Below are 26,420 nucleotides of genomic sequence, written 5' to 3'. Positions count from 1 at the left end.
ACCAGGAAGAGGAAAAGTTCGGTTAAACCAGGATCGTTTGGGCAAGATCTGGAGGAGGATGGATGGAAACGACTCCAGGCAACAGCCTGAGGGTTTCAAAATGGAAAACAGATTATCAGGATGTCCTTTAAATTAAATATCGAGGTATTTTCCAAGCCTAAGAGGCAGCTGGAACAGAAAGGCTGGGATATTTTAGGAGAGGCAAGGAAAATACGTCGTGAGCTTGTTGTGCTCTGCTGGGAAAGGTCTTTGCCGTGGGTTTTGTGCCAGGAAACTTTGGAATGCTGGCAGAGCCAAAGAACTGCCTGGCAGCATCTGCCCTGCATCAGCCCTTCAGCCCCTGTCCTGCATGATCCGTGATCCCTCCGCAGCTCTCCGTGCCCGGCTCTTCCCGTGCCCCCTGGGCACAGCCATACCTCCTCCGGGCAGGCAGGGCCAGGGCTTTGGGATCTCCCCTGTGCCCAGCCCCATCCCGGTGTTCCAGGGGCTGGCAGGAGCGGGATGTGCCCCCCAGCCCCGCTCCTGGTGCCTGCTCCTGCTCCCACATCCCTGGGACTGACTCTGGCTGTACATGTGGATGTCTATATTGGGGTACTGTGTATATTTTAGGGTCTATAATGAGCATATCTGATTATCAATGTGATCTATCAGGACATATCCATTTCTCCCACATCTATCCACTGCTGGCTTCCCAGGAATGGGAATCCTCTGGACTTTTCTGTGCTGCTCAGACTTTAAAAAGGAAAAATAAGAAAAAACACGATCAGGATGAAGTTGTTGCCTGTGGCATCTTCTCTTCTCCAGGACCCCTCCCAATGGTCTCCATGGGCAGAGGAGGCTCTGGTGAGCTGCTCTCCTGGTGTTCCATTATCCCTTTTCCCTCCACCATCTCCCACCTGGGGCTTGTGTCTGTAGGAATGGGAATATTGGAGCAAATCCTTTTGGAAGAGCAGCAGCTCCTCTGACCCCGGGGCTGTTGATGGCCCCAGGGTTTCCAGAGCTCTGTTCCCAGGGATCCCGGGAGGCTCAGGTGTCTCCCAGATGTGCTTCCCAGGATTCTTTCCACAGGGATTTCTTTGCTTTTCCGTTGTGGATGAAGCAAGGAGAAAGGGGAGCTCCTAGCTCCAAAGGCAACAGGGAAATCCTGAATTTTGGGGAAATGAGACTTGCTCAGCCAGGGGAAGGCAAACTGGGAGAGCAGGACGCACATAGTGGAGTCCTTGGTAAAACTCTGTGTACTTGAATCCAAGGAAAACCTGGGCCTGGGGTGTTTGGATGAATCTGAGCGGGGTGAGAGGGTTTTAAACACCCAAAATCGTGTAAAGAAGCTGGGAGAAGGGAGGGATCTCCTGGTTCTTCTCTCTGTGGGAAGCAGGAGGATGCCGTGCCTCCCGGCTCGGGAGGAGCAGGATCTCGGCAGGACCCGCGTTCCAAGGAGCTGGGAGCAGGCACAGGGCAGGGGCCGCGGAGGGGGATCGGCCCCGCCGAGCTCCAGCATCGCCGCATCCCCTGCAGGTCCAGGCGCGCTCCCCCGCGGCACCGGGCCAAGGAAAACAGCGGCAACCGGATCCCTTCCCGCGGGCGGCACGGGAGGGGGCCGCTGTTTACCCCGGAGCCGCAGCCGGGGGCCCCGAGCCGAGGGCCGAGCCCGAGCCGGGGCTCATTGCCGGGGCTCATAGCCGGGGCCATGGCGCTGCTGCTGCTGCTGCTGCTGGGGGCCGTGCTGCTGGCGGCGGGCGCTGCGCTGCCCCCGGCCGTGCCCCCGGCCGTGCCCGCGCCCCGGGAGCTGGCGCGCTCCGTGCTGGAGACGCACGGGCAGGAGCTGCGGCTGCTGCGGCTGCTGGGAGTGGCCAGGACGGTAGGAAAAGGGGTTCGGGGGTGCTCCCGGTTCCCGCTCCATCCCGTGCGGGGCCCCATGGAGCTTTTCTCCCGGCAGAGCTTCGACTGGGGGACGCACTTCAGCATCAACTTCACGGCCCGGCAGCCGCCCTGCCCCAAGCCCGCCCCGGACCCGCGCGGCTGCCGGGGCCGCCCGGGCAGGGTGAGCGCGGGGTGGGACCCCCGAACCTGGGGAATCGGGGGGTCCCCGGCGTGCTGAGGCCGCTCTGTCCGCAGGTGCAGCGCTGCTCGGCCCAGGTGTCCGTGTTCACCTTCCTGCCCGACGTGCCGCTGTCGATGGTGGAGTGCGGCCGGGAGCCGGTGAGGGCTCCGGGAGCGCAGCCCGGGGTGGGACGCGCGTCCCCCTCACTTCGGGCGGGGGTTTTGGCTCTGGAGTGAAATCCCCCCTTTATTTCTCCCCGCAGCAGCCCGGTGACAGCGCCCAGCCCCGCTCCCCTGGCACCAACCCAGGTCACTCATCCTCCTCATCCTCATCATCATCCTCGGGACCCCCCCCGCGGCCTCGGCCCCCTCCCAGCGCGTCCCTGCGGGGACCGTCCCGCCGCGCCCTGTCCCCGGCGGAGCCGCAATAAAGAGATTTCGGGCTCGGACCTGTGCGTGTGTGGCGGTGACGGTTTGGGGGGGGCCCTCGGCGTTGGGCAACAGCGATGGGGCAACTCTGGGGTTGTGCAACCCAGGGCACCCACCTGACACGGGCAACGTGTCACCACCGAGGGGACCTGGCCAAGGCGCTGCCGAGGGTGGGGACCCCGAGGGGTTCAGATGCCACCGCCCATCACGGGGACACACGGGGGCCCCCCCAAAAGAACGGCCACTCTGCGGCTTGGGGCCGGGCGTTTCCCAAGGGGCAGCTCCCGTGGGGGATAAAAGGGGCCCGGGGGTGGCCGTGGGGACAGCGATGCCGAGCCCGTGGGTGCTGGTGCTGGCGGTGCTGGGGGGCGCCTGCGCCCTCCCCGCCCCGGCGCCCCTCTCGTACGCCGAGGCGCTGGCGCAGGCCGTGGATTCCTACAACCAACAGCCCGAGGTGCAGAACGCCTTCAGGCTGCTCAGCGCGGAGCCCGAGCCCGGCCCGGTGAGTGCCCCCCACCCGGGACCCCCCCACGGCTCACACCCCCACCCCACTCGTGGTGCCTGATCGGGGCTGCCCAGCCCGACCCTGAGCCCGCCCCGGTGAGTGCCCCCCACTCGGGGACCCCCCATTTGTGACCAGGACCCCAATTACTGTCCCCCCACTCGGGGTGCACAGTGCCGACCCCACTCGAGTGCCCCCGCTCGTGACCCCCCATTTGTCACACACCCCTCGCGATCCCCCCCTTGTCACCGCTCAGCGCCAGCCCTGAGCCCACGCCAGTGACTGTCACCCCACTGGTGACCCCCTGCTAGTGCCACCCCGGTTGCTGACCCCTCTCCTGTCGCCTGCCACCCACGCGTGTCCCCAGGGCGTGGAGCTGAGCTCGCTGCGGAGATTCAACTTCAGCATGATGGAGACGGAGTGCGCCGCCAGCGCCCGCGCCAACCCCGACGACTGCGACTTCAAGGAGAACGGGGGTGAGGAGGAGGAGGAGGAGGAGGAGCGGGAGGAAGGGGGCACGGGGCCCCGCTGCCATCCCCAGGTGACACCGCGTGTCCCCCCAGGCCATCAAGGAGTGCTCGGGGCCGGTGCAGTTCCGGCAGGACTCGCCCGAGATCGACCTGAGCTGCTCCGACGCCTCCTCCGACGTGAGCGGGGGGAGCCGGGGGTGGCACGGGAGGGTCCCTGAGGGTCCCTGAGGGTCCCTCCCTGCCCCAATCCCCCAAAAGAGACACCCCGGCGGCTCCGCTGCCCCACGATGGCTCCACAGGAGGGTGGGGGTCCTGGGTGGGGGGTTTTAGGTGCAGAGTCCCATGGGCGGCGTGCTGGGTTTGGGTGTGCGGTGCAGGGCCCCAGCTGGGGCGTCCTGGGTGGGGTCTGGGCTTGGGGACGCGGGTGGGGTCCCAAGTGTTGCATTCTGGATACGGGGTGCCAAGTGTCCCAGGTGTGGGGTCCTGGGTGGGATTCTGGGGATGGGGTCCCAGGTGCGGGGTCCTGGGTGGGATTCTGGGGATGGGGTCCCTGGTGCGGGGTCCTGGGTGGGATTCTGGGGATGGGGTCCCTGGTGCGGGGTCCTGGGTGGGTTTCCAGCTGCGGGGGGCCCTGGTGGGGTCCCGGCTGTGCTCCCCAGGGGGATTGCCACAGCCCCGCAGCCCCTGAGCCCCCCATCCCTCCGGCAGCCGGTTCTGATCCAGCGCGGCCGCTTCGGGCGCTTCCTGAGGAAAGTCCGGCGCTTCCGACCCAGGATCAAGTTCGACGTCCGCGTGAAGGGCTCCGTGGGGCTGGGCTGAGCAATAAAGGAGCCACCGGGAGTGGCCGTGCGGGCACCGCGTCCTCCTGTCTCTGTCACACGGGGAAACTGAGGCACGGCCGGGACACGGGGCTGCTCCGTCCTCAAGGGGACGCGGGGTCGGACTGGGGACAGGGATGGGTTCGCTCTGGGGAGCCCCACCCAAAAAAGGGGCCACCGTCATCGCCAGGGTGTCACTGTCCCCGCAGAGTCATTGTCCCCGTGGTGGCATTGTCCCCGCTGCATCTCGTCCCCCCCAGGCCAGCAGTGGTGGCAAAGGGAGGTGGGGAGGGGACACTGGGGACACTGTGAGCCCTCCAGGGAGCTGCAGGGGAGGGGCTGGGGGGTTCAGGTCCCGAGGGGACCCCCATGGTGGACCCAGTTTGGGACAGGGACATTGTGGGTGTAGATTTGGGGGGCTCGGGGACCCCTGCGCCCCAAAAGCGGCTGGAGCAGGGTCATGGCTGCAGCCCCCTGCGGGTGTCCCTCCTGTCCCCCCAATATTCCTGTGGGTCTGTACCCCACCAACACCTCTGTGGGGACCCCACAGGCTCCAGGGGACAGGGAAGGACAATCCCAGAGCTCCAAGTCCCTGCAGGGCGCCGGTGCCAGGAGGAGAGCCCGGTGGTGCCCGTGTTGTGCCCGTTTTGGGGGAGCTGCTCCAGCTCCCCCGGGACCTTCTGTCCCCATCCTCGGGTCCCCCTTGAGGTGACAGTGGCAGGGAACGGCACGGCAGCGCCGGGAAGCAGCTGGATTTGGGGAGGGGCTGTCGGGGGGTCCCGAGGTGGCAGCACCTGCAGGGGGGTCCCTTTGCCTCCCCACGGCCTTGGAGGGGTGGGGGGACCCCAGATCTGCCCCAGAGAGCGCCCCCCACTCGTGACACCCCCATTCATGACCCCCAGGGTGTTCCCAGCTCTCACAGCTCCTTGGTTGGGCACAGGGGGGATTTGGGGGTCCGGGAGTGCTCGGGGGTCTCCATTGGGACACTCAGCGTGACACCAGGAGTGATGCAAGGACCTTTATTGGCAGTGAAGGGGACACAGGGGGGACACAGGGAGGGGACACAGCAGTGTCACCCCTCAGGGTTTGGGTGCCTTGAGGTTGAGCCTGTCGCGGATCCAGATCCGACCGCACTGGAAGAAGCCGCGGAAACGCTGCTTGACCTTGCCAAAGAAATCCTTGATCTTGGATTTCCAGACTTGGCCAAACTGGGAAAACAAAGAGCAGGGTCAGACTTGGAGGGGGGATGAGGAGGGGACCTGGGGACCCCCGGGGCACACAGAGCCATTCCAGCCCCTCCTCACCGCGGCCGGCGCCTTCTCGCAGGAGAGCTCCACCGTGGGCTGCTGCCCCTCCAGGAACACGGAGCCCTGGCACCAGGTCACCGCCTGTGGGGCACAGAGGGGGCACAGGAGAGCCCAGCCCCCTCGTGCCTCAGTTTCCCCACTGGATGACCCCCAGTTCCCACAGGATGAAGCCTCACCCCGAGCCAGCGGCTCTTGCAGTTGCTGGTGGCCATTCCTGGTGCCCTGCACGTGGTTTCCTCCAGGGTGAAGCTCAGCTCCTGCCAGCTCTGCAGGTCCGAGGGCTGGGAAAAGGGACAGAATCCATCAGGGATCCATCCCCCTCCCACAACGGGCCAGAACCAGCCCCAAGAGGAGCCACATCCAGCCTGGAATGGGTCAGGCTCAGCCCCTCAGTGCTCAGCCCCAAAACGGGGCAGATCCACCCTGAGCAGGGCCGGACCCAGCAGTGCCCAGCCCGGGAGCTTCCCCTGGGAAGGGAGAGCTCCGCGCTCACCCAGCCGGGCCGGGGCTGAGCCTCCCGCAGCCGCAGCACGTAGGGACTGGCGGCCCTGGCGTTGAGCAGCTCCACGGCCGCCGCCACCACGTCCCCGTAGCTCAGGGACCGCGGCGGGGACGAGGACAGTGCGGTGCCACCCTTTCCCAGCGTGGCTCCATCGTGTCCCAGCGTGGCTCCACCCTGTCCCAGCGTGGATCCGCGTGGATCTGGTGGGGAGGCTCCAGCCAGCCCCAGCCCCAGCAGCAGCAGCAGCAGCAGCAGCGGTGGCAGCGCTCGGCTGGGCCCCATGGCGCTCCTGGATCCTGCTCCTGCTCCCCAGCGCTTTTATGGGAGCTGCCCTGGGCGTCCCAGGGGCTGTTCCAGGGGGATGAATCTGGCCAGGAGCCCAGCCCAGCCCGCTGCAGAGCCCAGCGCAGCGGGGAGGGGTGTCCCGGTCACCGTCGGTCAGCAGGGACACAGCGGTCGGGGTCCCCCTGCCTTGTGTGACCAGCGGTGACAGCGAGGACAGGGACAGGGGTGACACACATGGCCTGTCAGATTAAGCTCTTTTTTGACCTAGAGATGAGGCAACCGAGAGGTGTTTTAAAAATTTTTATTCTGTTTTCAGTCTCATGTGAAGGGTGAGACAACACAGATGTTATCATTCACACCATCACAATCAAAAACTATTTCCTGATTACAACACATTATAAGAATTTCTTGGGTTATCAGCTTTTGCCACACCATGCTGTAAATGTTTTAAAGCCAATCATCTAAAATTACTTTTAAATCGTTCATAGTTCTATTTCTCCGAAGTATCCAATCTTATTTGCAAGGCCATCCCTTAAAACTTTTTTCCACTTCCATTTCTCCCTCAGCAATGCCTGTCCTGCTCCATGGCATTTCTAAACCAGCATTTCTTCTCTCGGTTTGCACACAGATGCACACACTGTGAGCCTTCTGTCAGGTTTTGAGAATTCCCTACAAACCCATTCCCCACATTGGCTGTGGATGGTCCAGAGCGAGGTGGGGATGAAAGGTCTGAGCCAGGTGAGGGTGGGGATCTTCTCCAGGGAAGAGCGACAGGACAAGGGGAAACAGCCCCAAGCTGGGCCAGGGGAGGTTCAGCTTGGATTTGAGAAAATCCCTTCCTCAAAAAGGGTTGGCCCGGCTGCCCAGGGCAGTGCTGGAGTCCCCACTGGCGAAGGGATTTAAAATCCCTGTGGATGTGGCACTTGGGGACACAGTGGCAGTGCTGGGGTTTTGCTCTCCGAGGACTTTTCCCCTCGATTCTCTGCAGACAGACGGGGTTTTCCAGCCCGGGGGTGATTTATGGCCTGTCCCCTCTGCAAACAGGGCAGCAGGAAGCTCAGGAGGACAGCCGGGATCCTGCCCCGAGAGCGACCCTCGGCTCGAGCACCCAGCAGTGAAAAACATCCTCATAAATCACACGGGGACAAGGACACCAGGGCAGGGACGGTGTCACTCACAGCCCTGCAGCACACCCCACCTGAGCCCGGAACATTCCAGGCGCAGCCAGCTCCAGCCTTCCATGGAGAAGGGTGGGATCATCCTGCACCACATCCAGGGATGGGGATCCAACACATCCCCAGGGATTGATTGGTCTCGCTGCTTCCCTTCGAGTCTTTCCCAATTCCTTCCAAACTGTGCCCCGTTCCTTCAAAATTCCCTTTAGATTCTGTGATTCCTTCCAAATTCTTCCCCGTTCCTTCCCAGATTCCTTCCAAATTCTTCAATTCTTTCCGAATTTCCTCCAAAATCCTCCCAACTCCTTCCAAACTCCTCAGCTATTCCCATTTCCCCCATGTATCCCACCTAGGATTTAACAGCGAGAGAAAGAGATTCGAAAGAGATGTGAAATATTTAAATTTCATTTTTAGCTGCCTGTGCCAGCCCTGAGCAGGCTCCAAAAAAGCCACAAAATCCTTGGGAATAAGAAAGGGAAAATTGAGGGAGTTTTCCTTGGGAAATTGTGATTCCCAGGACGTCTCCCACCTCTGACAGGGACAGTGAATCCTGCCCACAACCAAACCCCGAGCCCTGAGCTGGGGTTTTAAAAATGTTAAAGGTTTAATAGTAATAAAATGGTTATAAAAATAGGAATACAATTAGAGTAATAATAATTTGGACAATTTGGATTAGGACAATATGAGACAATAGAGACAAACAGTTACAGACGTCCAGGTACCTTTTTTTTGGGCAGCATGAGCCCAAAAAAGGACACAGGTTAACAGAGGATTGACCCTTAAAAAAAATAACCTGTTGCATATTTATACACCTCATACAAGATGCATAAATTCCATTCAAACACAGGATTCTGTCTGGTCATCATCAACATCTTCCTCTGAATCCTAACAGTGCTTGGAGGCGGAAGAAGTTCATTTCTTCTGATAAAAGGGCAATAAATTCTCTTTCTCTGAAAGATTCAGGTGTCCTGTGGCTGCTATCTCAGTGCGAGTCCTTTCCTTAACAAAGTATCCTACATAGCATCGTTTCTATTTTAACATTTTGTTATAACCTAAAACTACATTTAACACACTATTTAAGAGAATTAATACAGCATCGCTTTCTAACACACAACACATAAAATATTCATTTGAATATTTGTGAAAAGCCAATCATAAAATACGCATTTTTCACAGGCAGCCACAGCTGCTCTGGGAATTCCATCCCAGCCAGGAATTCCCAATTCCCAATCTCCCACCCATCCCTGCCCTCTGGCAGTGGGAGCCATTCCCTGTGTCCTGTCCCTCCATGCCTTGTCCCCAGTCCCTCTCCAGCTCTCCTGGAGCCCCTCCAGGCCCTGCCAGGGGCTCTGAGCTCTCCCTGGAGCTTCTCCTCTCCAGGGGAACATTCCCAGCTCTCCCAGCCTGGCTCCAGCCCTGCAGCAGCTCCGGGGCCTGCTCTGGATCTCTCCGTGTCCCCGCCCGGTTCCCGTTTCCCGCTCCGGGCCCGTCCCCGGTTTCCACGGCGACGGCACCGCCCTGATCACCATGGCAACCGCGCCGAAGGGGGCGTGGTCACGCCGCCTAACACGCGTCGGCGCTTCCGCGTTAGGCCACGCCCCATCGCCGCCCTCGCGCCTCGACCCGGAAGTGTTGCGTTCCCGCGCTCATTGGGCGCCGCCATGTTAGGAGGCTGTACAGCATCCGGGCAGCGCGGCGGGCGGTGTGATTGGCGGAGCGCGGCACGTGACGACCAACTCGCACCGCGATTGGGCGGCGGTGCTGCCGCTTCCGCGCGGCGCGGATCGGGGGTCCTGGGGGGAACCCGGGATGGGGGAAGGTAACGGGGAGGCCCGACCCTCAAACCACGCCTGGAGCCGGGACACAGCGGCTCCCGAGACATTGCACCGGTTTTACTGGCTTTAAAGTCCCGTTTCACCGTCCGCCAGCACTGAAAGGCGGGAATTCCTTACAGGAATTGCAGAGTCATGGAATTGCTGAGATCAACAAAGCCTCAGAGATGCCCGAGTCCAAGCCTAGCACTGCCCCATGTCCCCAAGTGCCACATTCACAGGGCTTTTAAATCCCTGCAGGGATGGGGACTCCAGCCCTGCCCTGGGCAGCTTTGCAGAGTTTGAGATCTCCCTCTCTTGGAGAACCCCTTCCAAGAGGAACATTCCCAATATCCCACCTGAGCCTGCCCTGGAGGCCGTTCCCTCTTGTCCTTTTTCCCTGGGAGCAGAGCCCAGGCTCTCCAACCTTCCTCCAGGGAATTGCAGGAGCCAGAAGGTGCCCCCTGAGCCTCCTCTTCTCCAGGATGAGCCCCTCCAGCTCCCTCAGAAGGATTTGGGATCTGGCAGGAGAATGCTGAAAGGCCCAAAGTCAGCACCCCCCAGCTGTCAGGAACATCCTGCTGCCAAAACCAGCAGCAGCCATGGCGGGATCATCCCCAATTCGGGCATCCCAGATTGTCCCCAGGCCAGCCCCAGCTCCATGGAGAACTGGGAAAGGCAATGGATCCACGGTGCTCAGTTTGCTTCAGTTTGTGGGAGCTTCCTTCTGTCCCCATACCAGCACCTGGCCCCTGGAAGGGCATTGGGGAACATCCCAGAAATCACCTTTTCCTTGTCATGATCCAATTCCAGAGGTTCCACAAGCTGCTGGGAATTCGGGCCAGGCTGGATTTCCCAGGAAAACACTTCCACAGGACTGGAACTAATCCTTCCTTTGTCCTTCCCTATATCCACCCCTCCGCCCAACCCAACCCGACCCTTCCTGGCACAACTCGAGGCTGTTTCCCCTCATCCTGTCCCTTTTCCTTGGGAGTGCTGGCAACTACACAACGTTTACAATTTATTTTGTTTCAGTTTGCCTTTGCCTTATAGAAGGGAATTAGAGGAATATTTTTTGAGTGTATTGTTCCCCTCTTTGAGGCCCGATAAACTTAACATCTCAGCAAACTGGGAATAGCCCAAAAGAGGCCCAAAAAGATAACAACCATCAGCAAACATCAAGGAACTCCTACTCCAGACCCCTGGGGCTGGAAAAGGCTGATAAAGAGATTTGTCAGGGCCTGACAAATAAACATCAGAGGCAAAAAAATCCCAGTCCAATAAGAAACCGAATTCTGAGAACTCTGCAATTTGGAACCAATGAGCATTGAATCAATGGATTTCTGTGGGTTTTGGACTGGATAAAGTTTGGGAAAAATCAAGTGAAATTCACCTGCCATGAGATGATTTTCTCTGCACACCCAGGCCACGTGTGGGTGAAATAATTTCTGTTGCACATCCCAGCCAGAAATAAGGCAGTGCCTTGTCTAACACCAAAAACGTTGTTGAAGGGTTTTTGGTTTTCCCATAGTTTTAGTGACAGGAGCACAGCCCAACCCCTGGCTGCTTTTTAGAGATGGATTTAACATCCCTTCCATTCCAGGATTTCAGGATCCCATGCTCACTTTTCCTTCTTTCCTCCTTTGAGCCACAGGAATCCTCCCCTTTCCCACTGCTTTTCTCCACAGCCTCTCAATCAATCCCAGTTCAAGGCAGGCCCCACATTCCCAGTTTCCCCTCCCCCAATCCACCTCTGCCACATTTCTCCTCCCAAACCCCCTGGAACTGGAGGGGATTGAGTGCTGTGCCTCAGGGAATCCAATCCCAGTTTCCCCCCGGGAGTCAGAGCTTCTTCATCTCTGTCAAGTTGTCGATCTGGATGATGATGGGCCAGATGCTCTTCCCTGGGGGGACCCCCTTGAGCTCCAACTTCCGGCACATGGAGTCCAGTATGTACCTGACCGCCTTCAGCACGTTCCGGAACACGTTCTGGAGCGACACCTCCTGCAATTTCTGGGCTTCCGTGCATCCTTCAAGCTCCTGCCTGGCACCGGGACGCTCCAGAGGCTTCGCTCCCTTCCCCACCCCTGCATCCAGGCTTAGGGCAGGGGGTGACCCTCCAGTTCCCAAAATCCCCTCCAGGGCACGTCGCGTGTCCAATGTCCCCCCCTCAGCATTCCCGGCACTCTGGAGCTGGCGCGGCGCGGCCGCATCCGTCGGGGGATAAACCCCGGGGTTTGTCCCCTGCGCAGCGCCGCCGCCGGAGCTGGAGCTGTCTCTCCACGGAAACCCCAACCTCCAGTAGGGCTGGTAGCGCCGCAGGATCTCCCTGGCTCTCCGGAACGTCCTGCGCCGGCGGCATTGACAGCATGCCAGCTGGCGCTGCGCAGCCTGGAGGGAGCTGACCTCGCGTTTCCTCCCAGCCTTGCGGCTCCTCCTGGCCCTGCGCCTCCTCCCGGCCTCGCTGCTCCTCCCGGCCTCGCTGCTCCTCTCGGCCTGGCTGCTCCTCCCGGCCTCGCTGCTCCTCTCGGCCTGGCTGCTCCTCTCGGCCTGGCTGCTCCTCTTGGCCTCACAGTTCCTCCCGGCCTCGCAATTCCTCCCGGCCTCACTGCTCCTCTCGGCCTTGCTGCTCCTCCCGGCCTCGCTGCTCCTCTCGGCCTTGCTGCTCCTCCCGGCCTCGCTGCTCCCCTCGGCCTGGAGCTGCTGGCAGTAGTTGTGTTCCCACAGGGAGCAGGGCTGGGGGGCGCAGGGCGCGCCCGGCTCGCTCCGCAGGCAGTAGCCGTGGTCCTTCGCCACCGCCGCTCGCAGCTCCTCCACCCGCAGCCCCCGGGTCCCCAGGAGAAGCATTGCTTCTCCCAAGGCGTGTCTGTGGTTTTGGGCATTCCCATGATTCCTCTGGCCAAGGCCATCCCATAGCTGTTCCCGAGGACGCATGCTCTGCTGTTCCATCATGGAATGAAGAGGGAATGTCTCACTGTGGGTTAAGTCTTCCATGAGTTCAGATTTATCCTCCACCTCCTCCTTCACAGGCCATGGCTGGGTTTGTCTCCCCACTCCACTGTCTGCTTCCGACGGGAATTCGCTCCTTCCCTTGTGACTGCCAAACTTCTGGAAGTTCTTGTCCCAGAGACACCACAACGTGCTCCATTCTGCTGGGAGAGAGGTGGGAAGGGGTTGGATCATTCCTGGCTGGAGCAGGGAGAGGAACATCCCTTCTTCCCAGTCCGGGACTGCCAGGGCTCCACATCCCAACCTCTGCCAGACATCAGGGGAGCCCCGCAGTGGGAAAAGCCCTGGGAGTGGCCCAGGGATGGGGCTGGAGCAGGAGGGAGCAGGACTCACCTGGACATGATGTCTCCAGCCCCTGGTACCTGCTGGCTCTGGGCCACCAGCCAGAGGAAGGCTCCTCCAGCCCGCTCTCAGTGTGTCCTGCAGGGAAAACAGCAGATGTCACCAGCCAGGCTGGAAATCCTGACTCTCCACGGCCATGGGAATGAAGGAAGAGCCCTGTCCTTGTCCCCACCAGGAATCCTGACTTCTCCACAGCCACGGGGATGGAGCAGGAAGCCCTGACTCCATTCTGGATGCAGATTCCATCCCACAGGGTTGGGATATTGCTGCTCACCTGAGGATGAGCAGATCCACGGCTCTTCTCCACGCTCCAGCCGGTGCAGGATGTCAGGCTTGGGGCCTGGATAACCTGGGAATGGACAGAGGGTGTTGGACTGTCCCTCATCACAGGAAAACCAGGACTGGGACACCCCAGCTGTGCCTCACCATGCATGGAAACACCGCTGGGATGTGGGAAAAGTGAGGAAGAAACCAGAGTTGCTGCCAGAGAGGGATTTATTCCTGAGAGCCCTGATGGAAGTGTGGGAAGTTCCACAGCCTCCCAGTTCCACTGACAGGCTTTCCCAGTGAGGGAATGTCTCCTGCTCATACCAGGGGTGGGACATCCCACCGTGCTCCCTGATCTTAGGGAATCATTTCCAGGGGTGCTCAAACCCAGACCCAAATCCTGCCTTTTCCAGCACTAAACTCCCTGATCAGCCCCTGCAAGGGAAAACTCCTCACGGGAAGGGTTGTCCAGCCCTGGAAGGATTGGAAAGCTGTGAGGATGAGGCACTTGGAGACATGGATTAGTGGTGGCCCTGGCAGTGTTGGGGAACTGTTGGATTCTGCCGTCTCCAAGGCCTTTTCCGACCTCCTCCACTCTGGGATTCTGGGATTCAGCGCTCTGGAAGGCGCTGGGGTGGGATCTGAGGGAAGGCCTGCCCGGGGCGGTTCCCAGGATTACCCAGGGAGGTCAGCAGCTCGTAGGTGTCGGACACGACGTCCCGGTACAGCTCCCGCTGCTCCGCCGTGAGCGCGTCCCACTCGGCCCGGCTCAGCAACACCACCACGTCCTCGAAGGCCATCGGCTCCTGCCACGGGATCAGGGATCACAGCTTCCTCAGGGATCACAGCTCTTCCCTCAGGGATCAAATCCTCCCCTCAGGGATCACACCCTCCCTCAGGGATCACAGCTTCCGTCAGGGATCACACCCTCCCTCAGGGACCACACCCTCCCTCAGGGATCACACCCTACCTTACGGATCACATTTCCCTCAGGGATCAACTCCTTCCTCAGGGATCGCAGCTTCCCTCAGGAATCTAATCCTCCTTCAGGGATCAAATCCTCCCTCAGGAATCACACCTTCCCTCACGGATCTAATCCTCCCTCAGGGATCAACTCCTTCCCTCAGGGATCAACTCCTTCCCTCAGGGATCACACCCTCCCTCACGGATCTAATCCTCCCTCAGGGATCACACCCTCCTCACAGGCCTAATCCTCCCTCAGGGATCTAATCCTCCCTCAGGGATCACAATGTCCCTCAGGAATCACAGCTTCCCTCACGGCTCACAGCTTCCCTCACGGATCTAATCCTCCCTCACAGATCACACCTTCCTCAGGGATCAACTCGTCCCTCAGGGATCACACCTTCCTTCAGGGATAGCTCCCTCCTCACGGATCACACCCTCCCTCACGGATCTAATCCTCCCTCAGGGATCAACTCCTTCCCTCAGGGATCACAGCTTCCCTCACGGATCTAATCCTCCCTCACAGATCACATCTTCCTCAGGGATCAACTCGTCCCTCAGGGATCACACCTTCCCTCAGGGATAGCTCCCTCCTCAGAGATCACAGCTTCTCTCAGGGATCTAATCCTTCTTCAGGGATCTAATCCTCCCTCACGGATCACACCCTCCCTCACGGATCACACCGTCCCTCCCAGCAGAAGAAGCCTTTCCCAGCCCCAAGGAGCTCCCAGGACACGAGGCCATGGATGGGGCTGTCCCAGGAAGGTGTGTTCCCCACTGGGACGGGAATTACAGATCTGGGAGAAGGACGGGCTGGAATCCAGCGCCAAACACCGCAATCCAGCACCCTGGGATGTGTTTTACCGTTCCTACCGGGAGCACTCCGTGATCCCGTGGGATTGGGGTAGTCCAGGAGCCCAGGTCACCTGGAGCTGGGCTGGGGGACATTCCCAGAGGCCCCTGTGACCCCCGGGGCCCATCCCAGGGAATCCCTCAGGAGTGATCCCAGTGGGGATGGGGGAACAGCGGCAGAGAGAGGGAGGGGAGGGATGTGGGGGGAAATGTGGGGGTGAGAGGGGTTTTGGGGTGGGGGGTGGCGGGGGGTGGGATTGGGGGCATGGAATGGGGGTTTTTAGGGGCTGATGGGGACTTGGGGAGTGATGGGGATTTTGGGGGGTGACGGCGTAGGGGTGATGGGGTGGGGGTGACGGGGGGTCCTCAGGACAGAATTTCATGGGAGTGGGGGCAATGGAGGGGGTGATGGGGTGGGATCGGGGGTGTGATGGGGGTGATTTGGGGGCGCGATTTGGGTTTTTGGAGTGGGGGTCCCTGACCATTGGAGGCCGAGCCCCTCCAGCAGCTGCCGAGGGGGCGCTGCGGGAGCCCCCTGGATCCGGGGGGGGGAGGGTCGGGGGTCCGCACATCGAGGGCCCGGGCGGCGGCGAGGGCGGCCCGGGGCTTCCCCCGGCAGCTCCCGGCTCCTACCTGGGCATGCCCCGCCATGGCGGCCAGGGCGCCCCGCGGGTCTCGGGGGGGTCCCGGCGCCTCCCGCCGCCTCTCCCGCACGCGCTTCCGGCACAGGCCCCGCCCACAACGGAAGCGCCGCCATGGCCCAGCCGGAAGCGGCGCCCCGGAAGCGCCGCCATGACCCCGGCACGTGAGGCGGGGCCGGGGCAGGGGTCAGATCCCAACGGAACCGGAATGGGAACGGGAACGGGAATGGGAATGTGGCCCGGCCCTTCCCGGGAGGGATTGTCCCCCCGTCCCTCCCCTGAGGCCGTTCTCTCCCGTCCTGTCCCCGTTCCCTGCGAGTGCAGGCCGAGCCCTTCCCGGATCCAGCCCGCTCCCATCCCGTTTGGCTCCAGAGTCACCGATTCTCTCGAAATCCCAAATTTAGCGTCAGAATCCTCAGGTTTTCCACCAGAGATCTCTCAGATCTGGTCCTGACTCTGTGATTTCCCATGGCCTTGCCTGAGGCCTGCGCTCATGTTCCCCGCTGCCCGCACATCCCTCCTGGATTCACCTCCTCCAGATTTCCCTCTTCTCCTGGGTAAATTTCCCAGTGGTTCTGTATATCCCGTGTGCAGCTTGTCCATGATTCCCTTCCCACCAACCCCCTGCAAGCAGTCTCCATCTCTCCCCTGGAATTCCCTGTGGAATTCCTCTGTCCTGCCTGAACCCTTCACATCTGCGCCACCAAAAGCCAGAAATTTGGAATGAATCAAGTTCCATCGTGTCCTAGGGATCCTCAGGAGTGGCCACTGATCACTAAACGGATACAGCGAGCCAGGTTTAGTTTAACAACAATCCCAGAGCCTGCAATTGTGGGGGTGATTGCAGCAAGAGGAGCAGGATCCGGAATTGCTGTTGGCAGGATGATCCTGAAATCCCCTCCCAGCCCAGGCCATGCCAGCATTCCAGGGCTCCGTGAGAGGCGTGCAGCAAGAGCAGGACCCCAAGGCAGAGTTTTGGGGAGAAGTTTCCTGCAGCTCACCCCTGACCCAGGCCCGGCCCTTTCCCCTCCCTGTGCCCGGCAGCTCCGGCCCCGAGTGACCTTCCCGGGGTCACCGCGGTGACACCGGGGCCAATGTCCAGGCGGGGCCGGGCACAGCCGCGGGGACACCATGAGGCTGTGGCTGCTCTGTGCCGTGGCCGTGGCCGTGGCCGTGGCCGGGCTGGCCGGAGCTGAGCACGGCGGCTCCGGGATGGCGGCACGCGGGAGAGAGGTCAGTGTGTGCGGAGAGGGGGAAAACCGGGAATAACGGGAACGCCGGAGCTGCCCGTGCCCCCTCCCGCCCCTCGGGGCTGTCCCGGCACCGAGCCCGGGCAAACCCCGGGGTGCGGCTTTTCCAGCCTCCCGGCCCTGCGGGGATGGGCTCGGCACTCCCGGCGCCCCGCAGCCGCGGGAGATCCCGGGGGCATCACTGGCATTCCCGGTCCTGCCCGCACTCCCCGCTGCGCTCCGGGAGATGCCCATCCCAGCCTTCCCTCCGCAGGGCCGGCGGCGGCCGCACAGACCCTGCTCCGGCTGCTTCTCCGTGCTGAGCGAGGTGAGCGCGCGAGTGCGGGAATGCGGGAATGCGGGAATGCGGGAATGCGGGAATGGGGCCGGGGATGGGGCTCCCACACCCGCCTGTGTCCCGCAGGAATCGCAGCCCTGGAATTCCCGGGAGGAGGAGGCGGCTCAGCCGGGCAGGCGGGCACGGAGCGGGAAGGGACTGGAGGTACCGGAGCATGCCCGGGGCTGCCCGGGAATGGGGTGGGAATGGAGATGGGGTGGGGTGGGATGGGAAAGGGACGGGATGGGATGGGATGGGCATGGGATTGGGTCTGATCGAGATGGGATGGGATGGGATGGGATGGGATGGGATGAGGGTGGGATGGGGGTGGCATGGGATGGGGTCTGATCGGGATGGGGTGGGATGCGATGGGATCTCCCTCTCCCTGTCTCCGGGTGACGCCGCGTCACTCCCGCAGGGCAGAGCCCGGAGGGAGAGCCCGGAGCCGGCCCAGCCCGCCGGACACCCCGGGCACATCCCGCTGCCGTGACAGGTGACAGCGGAGCCCCGGCAGGAGCCCGGGCCCGGCGGGGACCCCCCGGCAGCCCCCGCGGGACCTTGCAGGAGTCACCGAGCAAGCGGGAGCGGTGCCGGAGCCTGGGAATGCCGCGGGACACCGGGAGCAGCCCCACGGCAGCAGAGAGCTCCGCACCCGCTCCCCGCTCTGCGCTGAGCCCCCCGCCCTTCCCACCCCCAAAATGTTCTGGGGCAGCCGCCCCCGCCTTGCCAAGCCCCCAAATAAAGCCGGCACACCGGAGGGAGCGGATGCGTTTGGGGGGACACACGCAGGGTGGGTGACCCCCGACAGAGCCCCCCGTGCTGGGCTGGGCTGGGTGGCACTGTGGGGACACCGGGGGTCAGAGCCAACCCGTGGGGTGTCTGCACGGGGGGACTGAGGGGGGACCCCAGGGGCGGTGGGGCTGGGGGTCCCTCAGGAATGTCAGTCCAAGGGTATGGGAGGTTCCCCAGAATGCTGGGATCACGGGGATGGCGAGATCCCCCAGGAATGCGGGATCACGGGGATGGCGAGATCCCCCAGGAATGCGGGATCACGGGGATGGCGAGATCCCCCAGGAAGGTGGGGGTCCCGGGGGATGTGGGGCTGGAGGACCCCCCCAGCGATGCCGCCCCTGGGGGTCCTGCAGGGCTCCCAGTTCAGGGGAATGGCGGATCCCCAAGAATGCTGGATCACAGGGATGGGGAGATCCCCCGGGAATGCTGCTCCCAGAGGACGTGGGGCTGGTCCGGGGGTCCCGCAGGGCTCCCAGTTCAGGACCCGGGGAGTGTCCGGAGGTCCGGCCTCGGTGATCCCAGCCTTGGTGACCCTGGGGCCGGGCCCCGCCCCCACTATTGGCCCCACCCCTTAAGCGGCCCCGCCCCTATTCCGGCCCCGCCCCTCGGCGTGGCCCCGCCCCCGCCCGGCTCTTGCTCCTCCCGGCCGCCAGGGGGCGTCGCTCCCCGCGCGGTGCCGCTCTGGCGGACGGCGCCCTCTGTGGGCCCGGTGGCGGCGCGGGCGCGGGGCCCGAGGCGGCGGTGGCGGCCGCGGCCATGTCCCGCCGGGGGCCCGCACAGGTCAGGGCCCGCCCGGGCCACGGGCCACGGGCCGGCATGCGCGACGGGACACGGGACGGGGCGGGGCGCAGCGGTGCTGGGTCAGGGGAGTGCGGGGGTCCCACGGGGGAAGTGGCACTGGGGGTCAGGGGGGTCCCTCAGGGCCCTGGGCATGGGGGGACAGAGGTGGCACGGGGCGGCCCTTGGGGGGTGACAGCCCGGGGGTCTCCGGGACAGCTGCTTCTGGGGGGTTGAGGGTCCCCCAGGGGAGGGGGTGCTGGGGGAGCCGCCAGGGGTGCTGGGTCTGGAGCCAGGGCTGTCCCTCTGGATCCTGGGTGACAGCTCGGGAGGACGGGGCTGCCCCGGGGGTATCGGTTCACAGGGGTGAGGGGCTCTCCCAGGGACGCTGCTCCTGGAGAGGTGGAACTGGGGAACCCCCCAAAGGTGCTGCTCCGGGGGGCTCCCCTGGGCTGTCCGTTCAGGGGGTCCCCTTTGCTCCGTGGGAAGGTGGGGACAGGGGGACGCGGGGGTGGCGGCCAGGCTGTGGCAGATCCCTGCGGAATTGGGGTCTGGGGCATCCCTCGGGGCTACCGAGCCCCATTCCCTGCCCACCCAGGCCCTTGACCGTGCATCCCCGCAGGTGTCGGGCAGCCTCCGGCGGAGAGCAGCACCGGGCACGGCCCCGTCGGAGCTGCAGGAGCTGCGGAGCCGCACGGAGCGCGCCGAGCGGCGGCTGCTGGCCTGCGAGAACCTGGTCGGGGAGCTGGGCAGCGGCCTGGCCGCCCTGAGCACCCTCCTGCAGGGCTACGGGCAGCTGCAGCAGCGCCTGCTCAACCTGGAGAACCTCCTCAAGAACAGGAACTTCTGGATCCTGCGCCTGCCCCCCGCCTCTGGTGGGGAGATCCCCAAGGTAGCAGCGGCGCTTCCCAGGGATCCTGGGACCGTGCAAGGGCTGGGGACCGAGCTCCTGCGTGTCCCGAGCCAGGCGTGGTTCCAGGGAGTTCCCTGTGATTCCAGGTGCCGCTCACCTTCGATGATATCTCGGTGTATTTCAACGAGCTGGAGTGGGAGAGGCTGGAGCGCTGGCAGAAGGATCTGTACAGGGCCGTGATGAGGGGCAACTATGAGACCTTGGTGTCCCTGGGTAAGGCTTGGGGGGCTGGAGCTCATGGAGTCATGAAATAGCCTGGGTTTGGAAGGCTGTGAGGTGGTGAGGCCCTGGCCCAGGTTGTTCACATCCCTGGCAGTGTCCAAAGCCAGGCTGGATGGGGTTTGGAGCAACCTGGGATAGTGGGAGGTGTCCCTGACTTCCACTAGAGGGAAATGTTCCAGCCAAAGCTTTTCCCTCATTTGGGATTTTAGTTCATGTTCTGCTGGTTAAGATCCTCTTTGCCTCAGCTGCCTCTGTGCTTGGGGGTGGGTCTTGCCTTGGGGCCAGGGAAGTGTTTGGAGTGGGGATGAGGTATTTGTGCTCCGCCAGGACTGGGATGGGGGACAAGGGTCACTGTTGGAATGTGCCAGACTAAAGACTCAGCCAAATCCTAATCAACACCCCATCCTCTGCCCCACGACCAGACTACGCCGTGTCCAAGCCCGAGATCCTGTCCCAGATGGAGAGGGATGAAGAGTTCAGTTACAAAGAGGGTCAGGAGCTCCCATGGACACAGACCGGGGATGGTCAGGAGCTCCTCCAGGCAGCAGAAGAGAGGGACAAGGCAGAGGAGGCTGCAGGAGATGGAAGCCCCATGGGAGCTGCCCCAGGTGAGTGCCAGGAGGAGGTGGCTGTTCCTGGAGATCTGCCCTTCCTGAGAAAGGAAGGGCTCACTCCATGGACTAAAGCACCCCAGAGACCCTGGAGTGAATCTTCATTCCAAGAGGAATGGCTGTGCTTGGTGGGATGGATCCCATGGAGAAGAGCAGTCAAAGCCTTGCAGCAGGGTCTGGAGCAGTGGGAAAGGGCTCCTGTAGGACTGGGGCTTCCAGAGGCATTCCTGCCTGCTGTGCAGGGGCAGGGAACGTGCTGGCAAGTGAGGAGCTGGGCTGGGAGGAGGAGGCTGGAGCTGCTCTGCTTGCCCTGGGGGAACAGAGGAGTGTGGGGAGCCTCAGGGTGTGGATTTAGAGTGGGAGGGCTGGGCAGGAAGGTGGGAGGTGCTAGAAAGGGACAGACAGACCCAGACAGAGCTGGGAGCAGCAGAGATGTGGGAAGAGCCGTGGTTGAGGACTCTCTCCTGCAGGATTGAGGAGCTGGGAAGGTTAAAGGCACCCCAGGAGAAGCTGGGCAGGTGCTGTCCTGTGGGAACACTCACCTGGAGGCCAGGTGGGAATGTGGGGAGAGGAAAAGGGACACAGAGGGACATCTTTGGGATTCATGTTCTGTTACTCAGAGCTTCTCTCCTGTGTGGATCCTGCCGGGGCCAAGGAGGCGGCTCTGCCATTGGGGTTGGAGGTGTTTGTGTCTCTGCTGAGGCTGGGAGAGGGGACAAGGCTCACTCTGGGAATCTGGCAGGATAAAGGTGCAGATCCTAATAAAGCCCCTGTCCTGTGCTCTGGGAACAGATTGTGCCAAGTCCAAGCCCAGCAGCTGGACCTGCATCGAGAGGGATGAAGAACCCAGCAAGGAAAAGGGTCCTGAGCCCTCATGGACACAGAGTGGGGACAGCCAGAAAACCCCACAGATACAGAATGGGGACAGCCAGAAAACCCCACAGATACAGACTGGGGACAGCCAGGAACCCCCAGAGACACAGACTGGGAGCAGCCCGAAATCCCCACGGACACGGAGTGGGAACAGCCAGAAAACACCACAGATACAGAGTGGGGACAGCCCAAAATCCTCATGGACACGAAGTGGGAACAGCCAGAAAACCCCACAAATACAGACTGGGGACAGCCAGAACCCCCCACAGACACAGAGTGGGGACAGCCCAAAATCCTCATGGACACGAAGTGGGAACAGCCAGAAAACCCCACAAACACAGACTGGGGACAGCCCAGAGTCCCCATGGACACGGAGTGGGAACAGCCAGAAAACCCCACAGACACAGACTGGGGACAGCCAGAACCCCCCACAGACAGAGACTGGGGACAGCCCAAAATCCTCATGGACACGAAGTAGGAACAGCCAGAAAACCCCACAAATACAGACTGGGGACAGCCCAGAGTCCCCATGGACACGGAGTGGGAACAGCCCAGAGTCCCCATGGACACGGAGTGGGAACAGCCCAAAGTCCCCAAGGACACACAATGGGAATAGCCCAAAGTCCCCCAGGACACAGAGTGGGAACAGCCCAAAGCCCCCACAGACACAGAGTGGGAACAGCCCCAAGTCCCCACAGGCACACAGTGGGGACAGCCAGACACTGCCTCAGATACAGACTGGGGACAGTCAGAACCCCCTCCAGACAGGTGTCCCCAACAATCAGAAGCCCCCACAGACACCAGGAGAGGTGGAGCAGCAGGAGGAGGCTTTGGGAGAGGACCCCATGCCCATGGAAGCGGGCCCAGGTGAGTTGCAGGCGTGCCAGGGAGGATGTGCTTCCCCTTCCCCAGCTCTCCAGGGCTCTGGCAGTGTCCAGGGCAGAGGTGCATGGCCCTGATGCTCGGAGAGGCATTGCCAGGGAGCCCTGGGATGTTGTCACAGCACAGTGGAAGAGGGTCTGGACGTGGGAGTGCAGCCTGTGGAGGTGGTGGGGTGAGGCTGCTCTGTGAGCTGGTGGCATGTGGCACCTTGCTGTCCTTCCCTCCCAGCCCTCCCTCTGCTTTTGGCCCCACGTGTGGCTTCACTCCAGTTCCTCCTGACGCCTTCCAGCCCCTCCACAGAACTGTTGGGGTTGGAAAAGCCCTCTGATCATTGGGCCCAACCATCCCCCAGCACTGCCAAGGCCCCACGTGCCCAGGTGCCACATCCACACATCCTGCAGGAACAGGGACTCCAGCACTGCCTGTTCCAGGGCTGCACAGCCTTTCCAGAAGGAATTTTCCCGATAGCTGTTCCACATCCTGGCTCTTGAGCTGCAGCTTTCTCCAGCTCTTCACACACTCCCAGCAATCCCTGGTTCATATTGCTGGACCCTGGCAGGTCCCCATGGGTCTTTCAAATCCCTGTTCCCTGCAAACAGAGCTCCCCATCCTGATGATGAACGTGATGTCCCTGGGGGACCATCAGCAGGGGACAGTGGCAGAGGAGGACGGGGAGATGGAGGAGGACCCAGCAGAGCCTGACACTGGTGAGTCACTGTGCTGGGGACATGGGGCCTGGCTGGAGGGTGGGAAGCAGCTTCCAGAGCTGATGGGCTTGAAGCAGGGAGGGAAAATGAAGCTTCAGGGGTTCCTTTTATTTTTTCCTGCAACATCATGTGGGTTTAGAGGTTGGTCCCTTGTGCCACTGGTCCCAGTGGCACCCACAGAGGGCTCAGCCTGGCACTCCATCCCTGCCCTGGCCACTGTGCCATGGCTGGACAACCCTTTTGGAGAAGGAATTTTCCCAATATCCAACCTGAACCTCCCCTGGCCCAGCCTGAGGCCGTTTCCCCTTGCCCTGTCCCTGTTCCCTGGCAGCAGAGCCCGACCCCCCCAGCTGTCCCCTCCTGGCAGGAGCTGTGCAGAGCCACAAGGGCCCCCTGAGCCTCCTTGTCTCCAGGCTGAGCCCCTTCCCAGCTGCCTCAGCTGCTCCTGGGGCTCCAGCCCCTTCCCAGCTCTGTTCCCTTCCCTGGACACGCTCCAGCCCCTCAATGTCTTTCTTGTCACGAGAAGCCCAGAGCTGCCCCTGGGACTGGAGGTGCCCTGGCAGTGCCAGCACAGGGAGGGGCCCTGATCCTGTGTCACACTGGTGCTGACACCAACGTGGTGCCTCTCTCTTTCAGAGGAAGCCTTCTCCATGGAAGATGAAACACCGTTTGAAGAGGCTTCTCCTGAGGACATCAAGGTGAAGGAAGAGGAGCCTGAGCTGCTGGCAGAGGAATCCACCCCCTCTCCCGGCTCAGAGATCCAGAAGTGCCCCAAAAACGAGCTGGTGAAAGCCAAGATGAAGAAGAAGCCGAACCGGTGCGAGGCCAGCAACCTCCTGATGGGCAACTGCCGGCGCGGGTACGTGCGGGAATGGTCCCACCCCTGCACGGAGTGCGGGAAGCGCTTCCGCCTCAAGATCAACCTCATCATCCACCAGCGCAGCCACGCCAAGGAGGGGCCCTACGAGTGCCCCGTGTGCGAGATTGGCTTCAGCACCAAGCGGCACCTGGACCTTCACCGCAGCATCCACGTCAAGGACAGAGCCTTGGGCGCCAAGGTCTGGGGCAACGTGCACCCCGAGCTGCGCATCCGCCCGCGCAGGGAGCTGTGCGGCGGCACCGGCCACGACCGCGGGGGCCTGGCTGGGCCAGCCCAAGGAGGAGCCGGACAGAGAGGGCCTGGCTGGCTCCGGGATCGTGCAGCCACCCAACCCCAGGCAGAAGTGCCCCCTCTGCAAGAAGTTCCTGTCCTGGTCCACGTCCATGCGGCGGCACCTGAAGACCCACGCGCGGGACCGGCCCTACTGCTGCAGCTCCTGCAACAAGTGCTTCACCCGCAGCAATCACCTGCTGCGCCACAAGAAGATCCACGAGAGGGCTCTGGCCGCACTCCAGGGGGAGGCCAAGGCCCAGCCCCCTGCTGCTATCCCGGCATCCCTGCAGCACCAAGCTCCCGAGGCCCAGAGGAGCCCTTCCCGAGAGAATGGGAGGCCTGAGGCTGCAAAAGCGAGCCTGCCCAATGTGCTGCTGTTGGGGACAACGCCACTGAGGCTCCCGGGCAAAGGCTCCCCGCTCCCTGACTGCATCAGGAAAGCCGTGCAGCCCGTGGTCCAGCTGGGATCCAGGGCAGTGGCTTCGGAGATGACAGAGAAATGACAGGCCCTGGGACAGATCTGAGCTGTGCGTGTCTCTGGAAGGAAGCTGCGAGTTTGTTGGGTTTGCACCTGGTGGGACACAGAGAATGGGAATCTGCTGTGTTTTAGGAGCTTCCTGGGTTGCAGAAAGAATGGGAAGCTTGGAGACCACAACAGAGAGCAAATTGCAGAAGCCTCCAGTGATCCATAATGCTTCACCATTCCACTGACTTGGTCCTGTTGGCTGATACTTGGAATTTTCCCAAGCTGACATTCCTGGGAGATGACCAGGTGAATCCTGGTCAAACAGGAGCAGATCTTTCACATTCTTTGATGTTGGAGCTGACCCCTTGCATTCAGAAACACAACTGAAGAGGGCAGGGAGAAGGGAATGGAGCTGGCAGCATTCCTATGCAGCCCTTTGCTCCATGGAACAAGTGTCCTGACTGAGACACCAGATGGAGAGTGACATCTCTGAGACCCCACCTCATCCTGGCCACCCTGGGGAGGAGATCAGCCAACAGCCCCTCCAGCAGGTTGGGAACACTGGAGCTTTGCACTGGAAGATGCACAGGACAAACCAAACCCCAATATTCTGTGCTGGCATATTCCAGGGATGCTGTCAGGTCCATGAGGAAGGCCACAGGCACCCTCAGGACCATCCTGCACGGGTGCAGAGTGATTTTAGGAATACTTGACGGGTCAGCCAGCCCCATGCTGCAGCAGCACCCTGATCCCCGTGGATCCACCTGCACAGAGCAGCCCCTCAGCTCTGGGGGAAACTCCCACTCTCCCAACCACAGCTCGTCCCCTTTTGCCCAAAATCCCACCTTAATGAATCCTATGGGAAAACAGTTCTGCAGCTACCTCAGTCAGGGAGAGCGGACCTGCCTGGAGGCAGCCAGTGGAAGCCAGGCCTGGCAGTGCCCCAGTGTCCCCTGGAGCCACCAGAGCAGTGTCCATGGCCAGAGACCCACGTGCCTCCCACATTCTGGGTGTGCACAGGGAGAACCTCCCGCCCGGAGCCAGTGCCACACGGACACGGTGGAGCAGCTGCTGGGACTCCTGCATTTCGTTTTTCAGGTTTTTTTGTTTTGAGCTGTTTGATGTAACTATTTGATATCCTGAGATCTCTGTCCCTCTCTGAGCAGTGAGCACTGGAAGGCTTTTCCCATCTTTCATTCCGAGTCACTCCCAGGGTGTGATGGTGCTGCTGTGGGAAGCTTTGGGAGCTGAGGGAACGCCTGTGCCACATCCAGGTGTGATCCTCAGCCACCTCCTGCTCCATGGGATGGACAGCAGCGTCTGAGCTGCTCCACAGGAATACACACAACATCCCACTGCTCCTCTGTGCTGGTCTCACACACTTTCTGCCCCTGGGATTGCAGTGTGGAGCATTCCCAGCCTGCAGCAGGATCCAGGCAGGGTGCCGGTGGCAGACACATGACCATGGATCTGGCAGTGAGCCAGTGGCTGGTTATCCCTGTTAGCCCTGCCCAGCAGAGATCCCAGTGCTCCCCAGGTGATCCCAGGGGCATGGCCGAGCTGGTGTGTCGGTGCTGAAGGCCAGCAGAAGGGCCAGCAGCTCCAGCCTGGCATTTCTCAATCTGCTGTGACCGGGAGCAGTTTCCTGCGACATTCCCGATCCCTTTCTCAGGCTGTGGAATCAATAAAGTATTTGTCTCTATGTCTGGCTGCTTTGGGGGCTGCGCTGGTGCCTGTGGGCTCAGAACTGGGATCAGCCAGGACAGCTCTCAGCAGGAGGGTTTTGGGAGTCACTGCCAGCAGCTCCAGAGCCCCCAGGCCACTGGGAGAGTTGTGGAATGCCAGCCGGGAAGGAAGCAAAGAAGGGCAGGGGATGGCGTGACCCTGGCCAGCATGGGTGGGACATGTCCCTCAGCACTGCCAGGGAGTCCCGCGGTGCCCAGATCCTACTGAGAATCCTGTGGGGGATTCCTGTGGGACTGCTCCACATTCCCAGTGGGTAGCTCTGCATTCCTGCCCTGATGGCCCCATCCCTATTGAGCCGG

At 61.8% G+C, this 26,420-nt stretch overlaps 5 protein-coding genes across 5 annotated transcripts; 3 read left to right on the top strand and 2 right to left on the bottom strand.

The window, feature by feature from the left end:
- The first annotated feature begins 1,378 nt into the window (after nucleotides 1-1,378).
- Nucleotides 1,379-2,489, top strand: LOC115917443 (atherin-like). The gene is made up of 4 exons (XM_030971498.1): nucleotides 1,379-1,858; nucleotides 1,937-2,041; nucleotides 2,116-2,199; nucleotides 2,304-2,489. The coding sequence occupies exons 1-4, from the start codon at nucleotides 1,688-1,690 to the stop codon at nucleotides 2,469-2,471; spliced, it is 528 nt and encodes a 175-aa protein (XP_030827358.1). The 5' UTR covers nucleotides 1,379-1,687; the 3' UTR covers nucleotides 2,472-2,489.
- A 147-nt stretch (nucleotides 2,490-2,636) lies between these two features.
- Nucleotides 2,637-4,383, top strand: CAMP (cathelicidin antimicrobial peptide). The gene is made up of 4 exons (XM_030971500.1): nucleotides 2,637-2,971; nucleotides 3,339-3,447; nucleotides 3,536-3,618; nucleotides 4,150-4,383. Exons 1-4 carry the CDS (start codon nucleotides 2,798-2,800, stop codon nucleotides 4,258-4,260), a joined length of 477 nt encoding a protein of 158 aa, XP_030827360.1. The 5' UTR covers nucleotides 2,637-2,797; the 3' UTR covers nucleotides 4,261-4,383.
- A 955-nt stretch (nucleotides 4,384-5,338) lies between these two features.
- LOC115901001 (cathelicidin-B1-like) lies at nucleotides 5,339-6,350 on the bottom strand. Its single transcript, XM_030943257.1, has 4 exons — nucleotides 6,060-6,350; nucleotides 5,743-5,847; nucleotides 5,564-5,647; nucleotides 5,339-5,467 (listed from the first exon to the last, which is right to left on the bottom strand). The coding sequence occupies exons 1-4, from the start codon at nucleotides 6,348-6,350 to the stop codon at nucleotides 5,339-5,341; spliced, it is 609 nt and encodes a 202-aa protein (XP_030799117.1).
- A 4,831-nt stretch (nucleotides 6,351-11,181) lies between these two features.
- LOC115900998 lies at nucleotides 11,182-15,485 on the bottom strand. The gene is made up of 5 exons (XM_030943253.1): nucleotides 15,406-15,485; nucleotides 13,637-13,763; nucleotides 12,965-13,039; nucleotides 12,682-12,768; nucleotides 11,182-12,488 (listed from the first exon to the last, which is right to left on the bottom strand). The coding sequence occupies exons 1-5, from the start codon at nucleotides 15,421-15,423 to the stop codon at nucleotides 11,182-11,184; spliced, it is 1,614 nt and encodes a 537-aa protein (XP_030799113.1). The 5' UTR covers nucleotides 15,424-15,485.
- Nucleotides 15,486-18,495: 3,010 nt separating this feature from the next.
- LOC115917432 (zinc finger protein 777-like) lies at nucleotides 18,496-26,354 on the top strand. The gene is given in 8 exon segments (XM_030971483.1): nucleotides 18,496-18,551; nucleotides 19,171-19,440; nucleotides 19,548-19,674; nucleotides 20,106-20,291; nucleotides 21,087-22,034; nucleotides 22,649-22,756; nucleotides 23,393-23,867; nucleotides 23,869-26,354. Coding segments are annotated over 8 exon segments (2,682 nt in total). The 5' UTR covers nucleotides 18,496-18,527; the 3' UTR covers nucleotides 24,413-26,354.
- The last annotated feature ends 66 nt before the right edge of the window (nucleotides 26,355-26,420 follow it).

The sequence above is a fragment of the Camarhynchus parvulus genome, chromosome 2 (assembly GCF_901933205.1).
Source record: "Camarhynchus parvulus chromosome 2, STF_HiC, whole genome shotgun sequence".
In the NCBI taxonomy this organism is placed as follows: Eukaryota; Metazoa; Chordata; class Aves; order Passeriformes; family Thraupidae; genus Camarhynchus; species Camarhynchus parvulus.
The sequence above is the reverse complement of the archived record's forward strand: the minus strand, read 5'-3'. Positions and strand labels throughout refer to the sequence as shown.

Bases quoted from the DNA above. Each gene is read 5' to 3' on its own strand.
- LOC115917443 (XM_030971498.1), top strand. From the start codon at position 1,688: ATGGCGCTGCTGCTGCTGCTGCTGCTGGGGGCCGTGCTGCTGGCGGCG. The intron at 1,859-1,936 runs GTAGGAAAAGGG...TTCTCCCGGCAG, and splicing joins TGCTGGGAGTGGCCAGGACG to AGCTTCGACTGGGGGACGCA. The intron at 2,042-2,115 runs GTGAGCGCGGGG...CTCTGTCCGCAG, and splicing joins GCCGGGGCCGCCCGGGCAGG to GTGCAGCGCTGCTCGGCCCA.
- CAMP (XM_030971500.1), top strand. From the start codon at position 2,798: ATGCCGAGCCCGTGGGTGCTGGTGCTGGCGGTGCTGGGGGGCGCCTGC. The intron at 3,448-3,535 runs GTGAGGAGGAGG...TGTCCCCCCAGG, and splicing joins CGACTTCAAGGAGAACGGGG to CCATCAAGGAGTGCTCGGGG. The intron at 3,619-4,149 runs GTGAGCGGGGGG...TCCCTCCGGCAG, and splicing joins GCTCCGACGCCTCCTCCGAC to CCGGTTCTGATCCAGCGCGG.
- LOC115901001 (XM_030943257.1), bottom strand. From the start codon at position 6,350: ATGGGGCCCAGCCGAGCGCTGCCACCGCTGCTGCTGCTGCTGCTGCTG. The intron at 5,648-5,742 runs GTGAGGCTTCAT...TGTGCCCCACAG, and splicing joins GCAAGAGCCGCTGGCTCGGG to GCGGTGACCTGGTGCCAGGG. The intron at 5,468-5,563 runs GTGAGGAGGGGC...TTGTTTTCCCAG, and splicing joins GCGAGAAGGCGCCGGCCGCG to TTTGGCCAAGTCTGGAAATC.
- LOC115900998 (XM_030943253.1), bottom strand. The intron at 12,769-12,964 runs GTGAGCAGCAAT...TTTTCCCTGCAG, and splicing joins GTGGATCTGCTCATCCTCAG to GACACACTGAGAGCGGGCTG. The intron at 12,489-12,681 runs GTGAGTCCTGCT...CTCTCCCAGCAG, and splicing joins GCTGGAGACATCATGTCCAG to AATGGAGCACGTTGTGGTGT.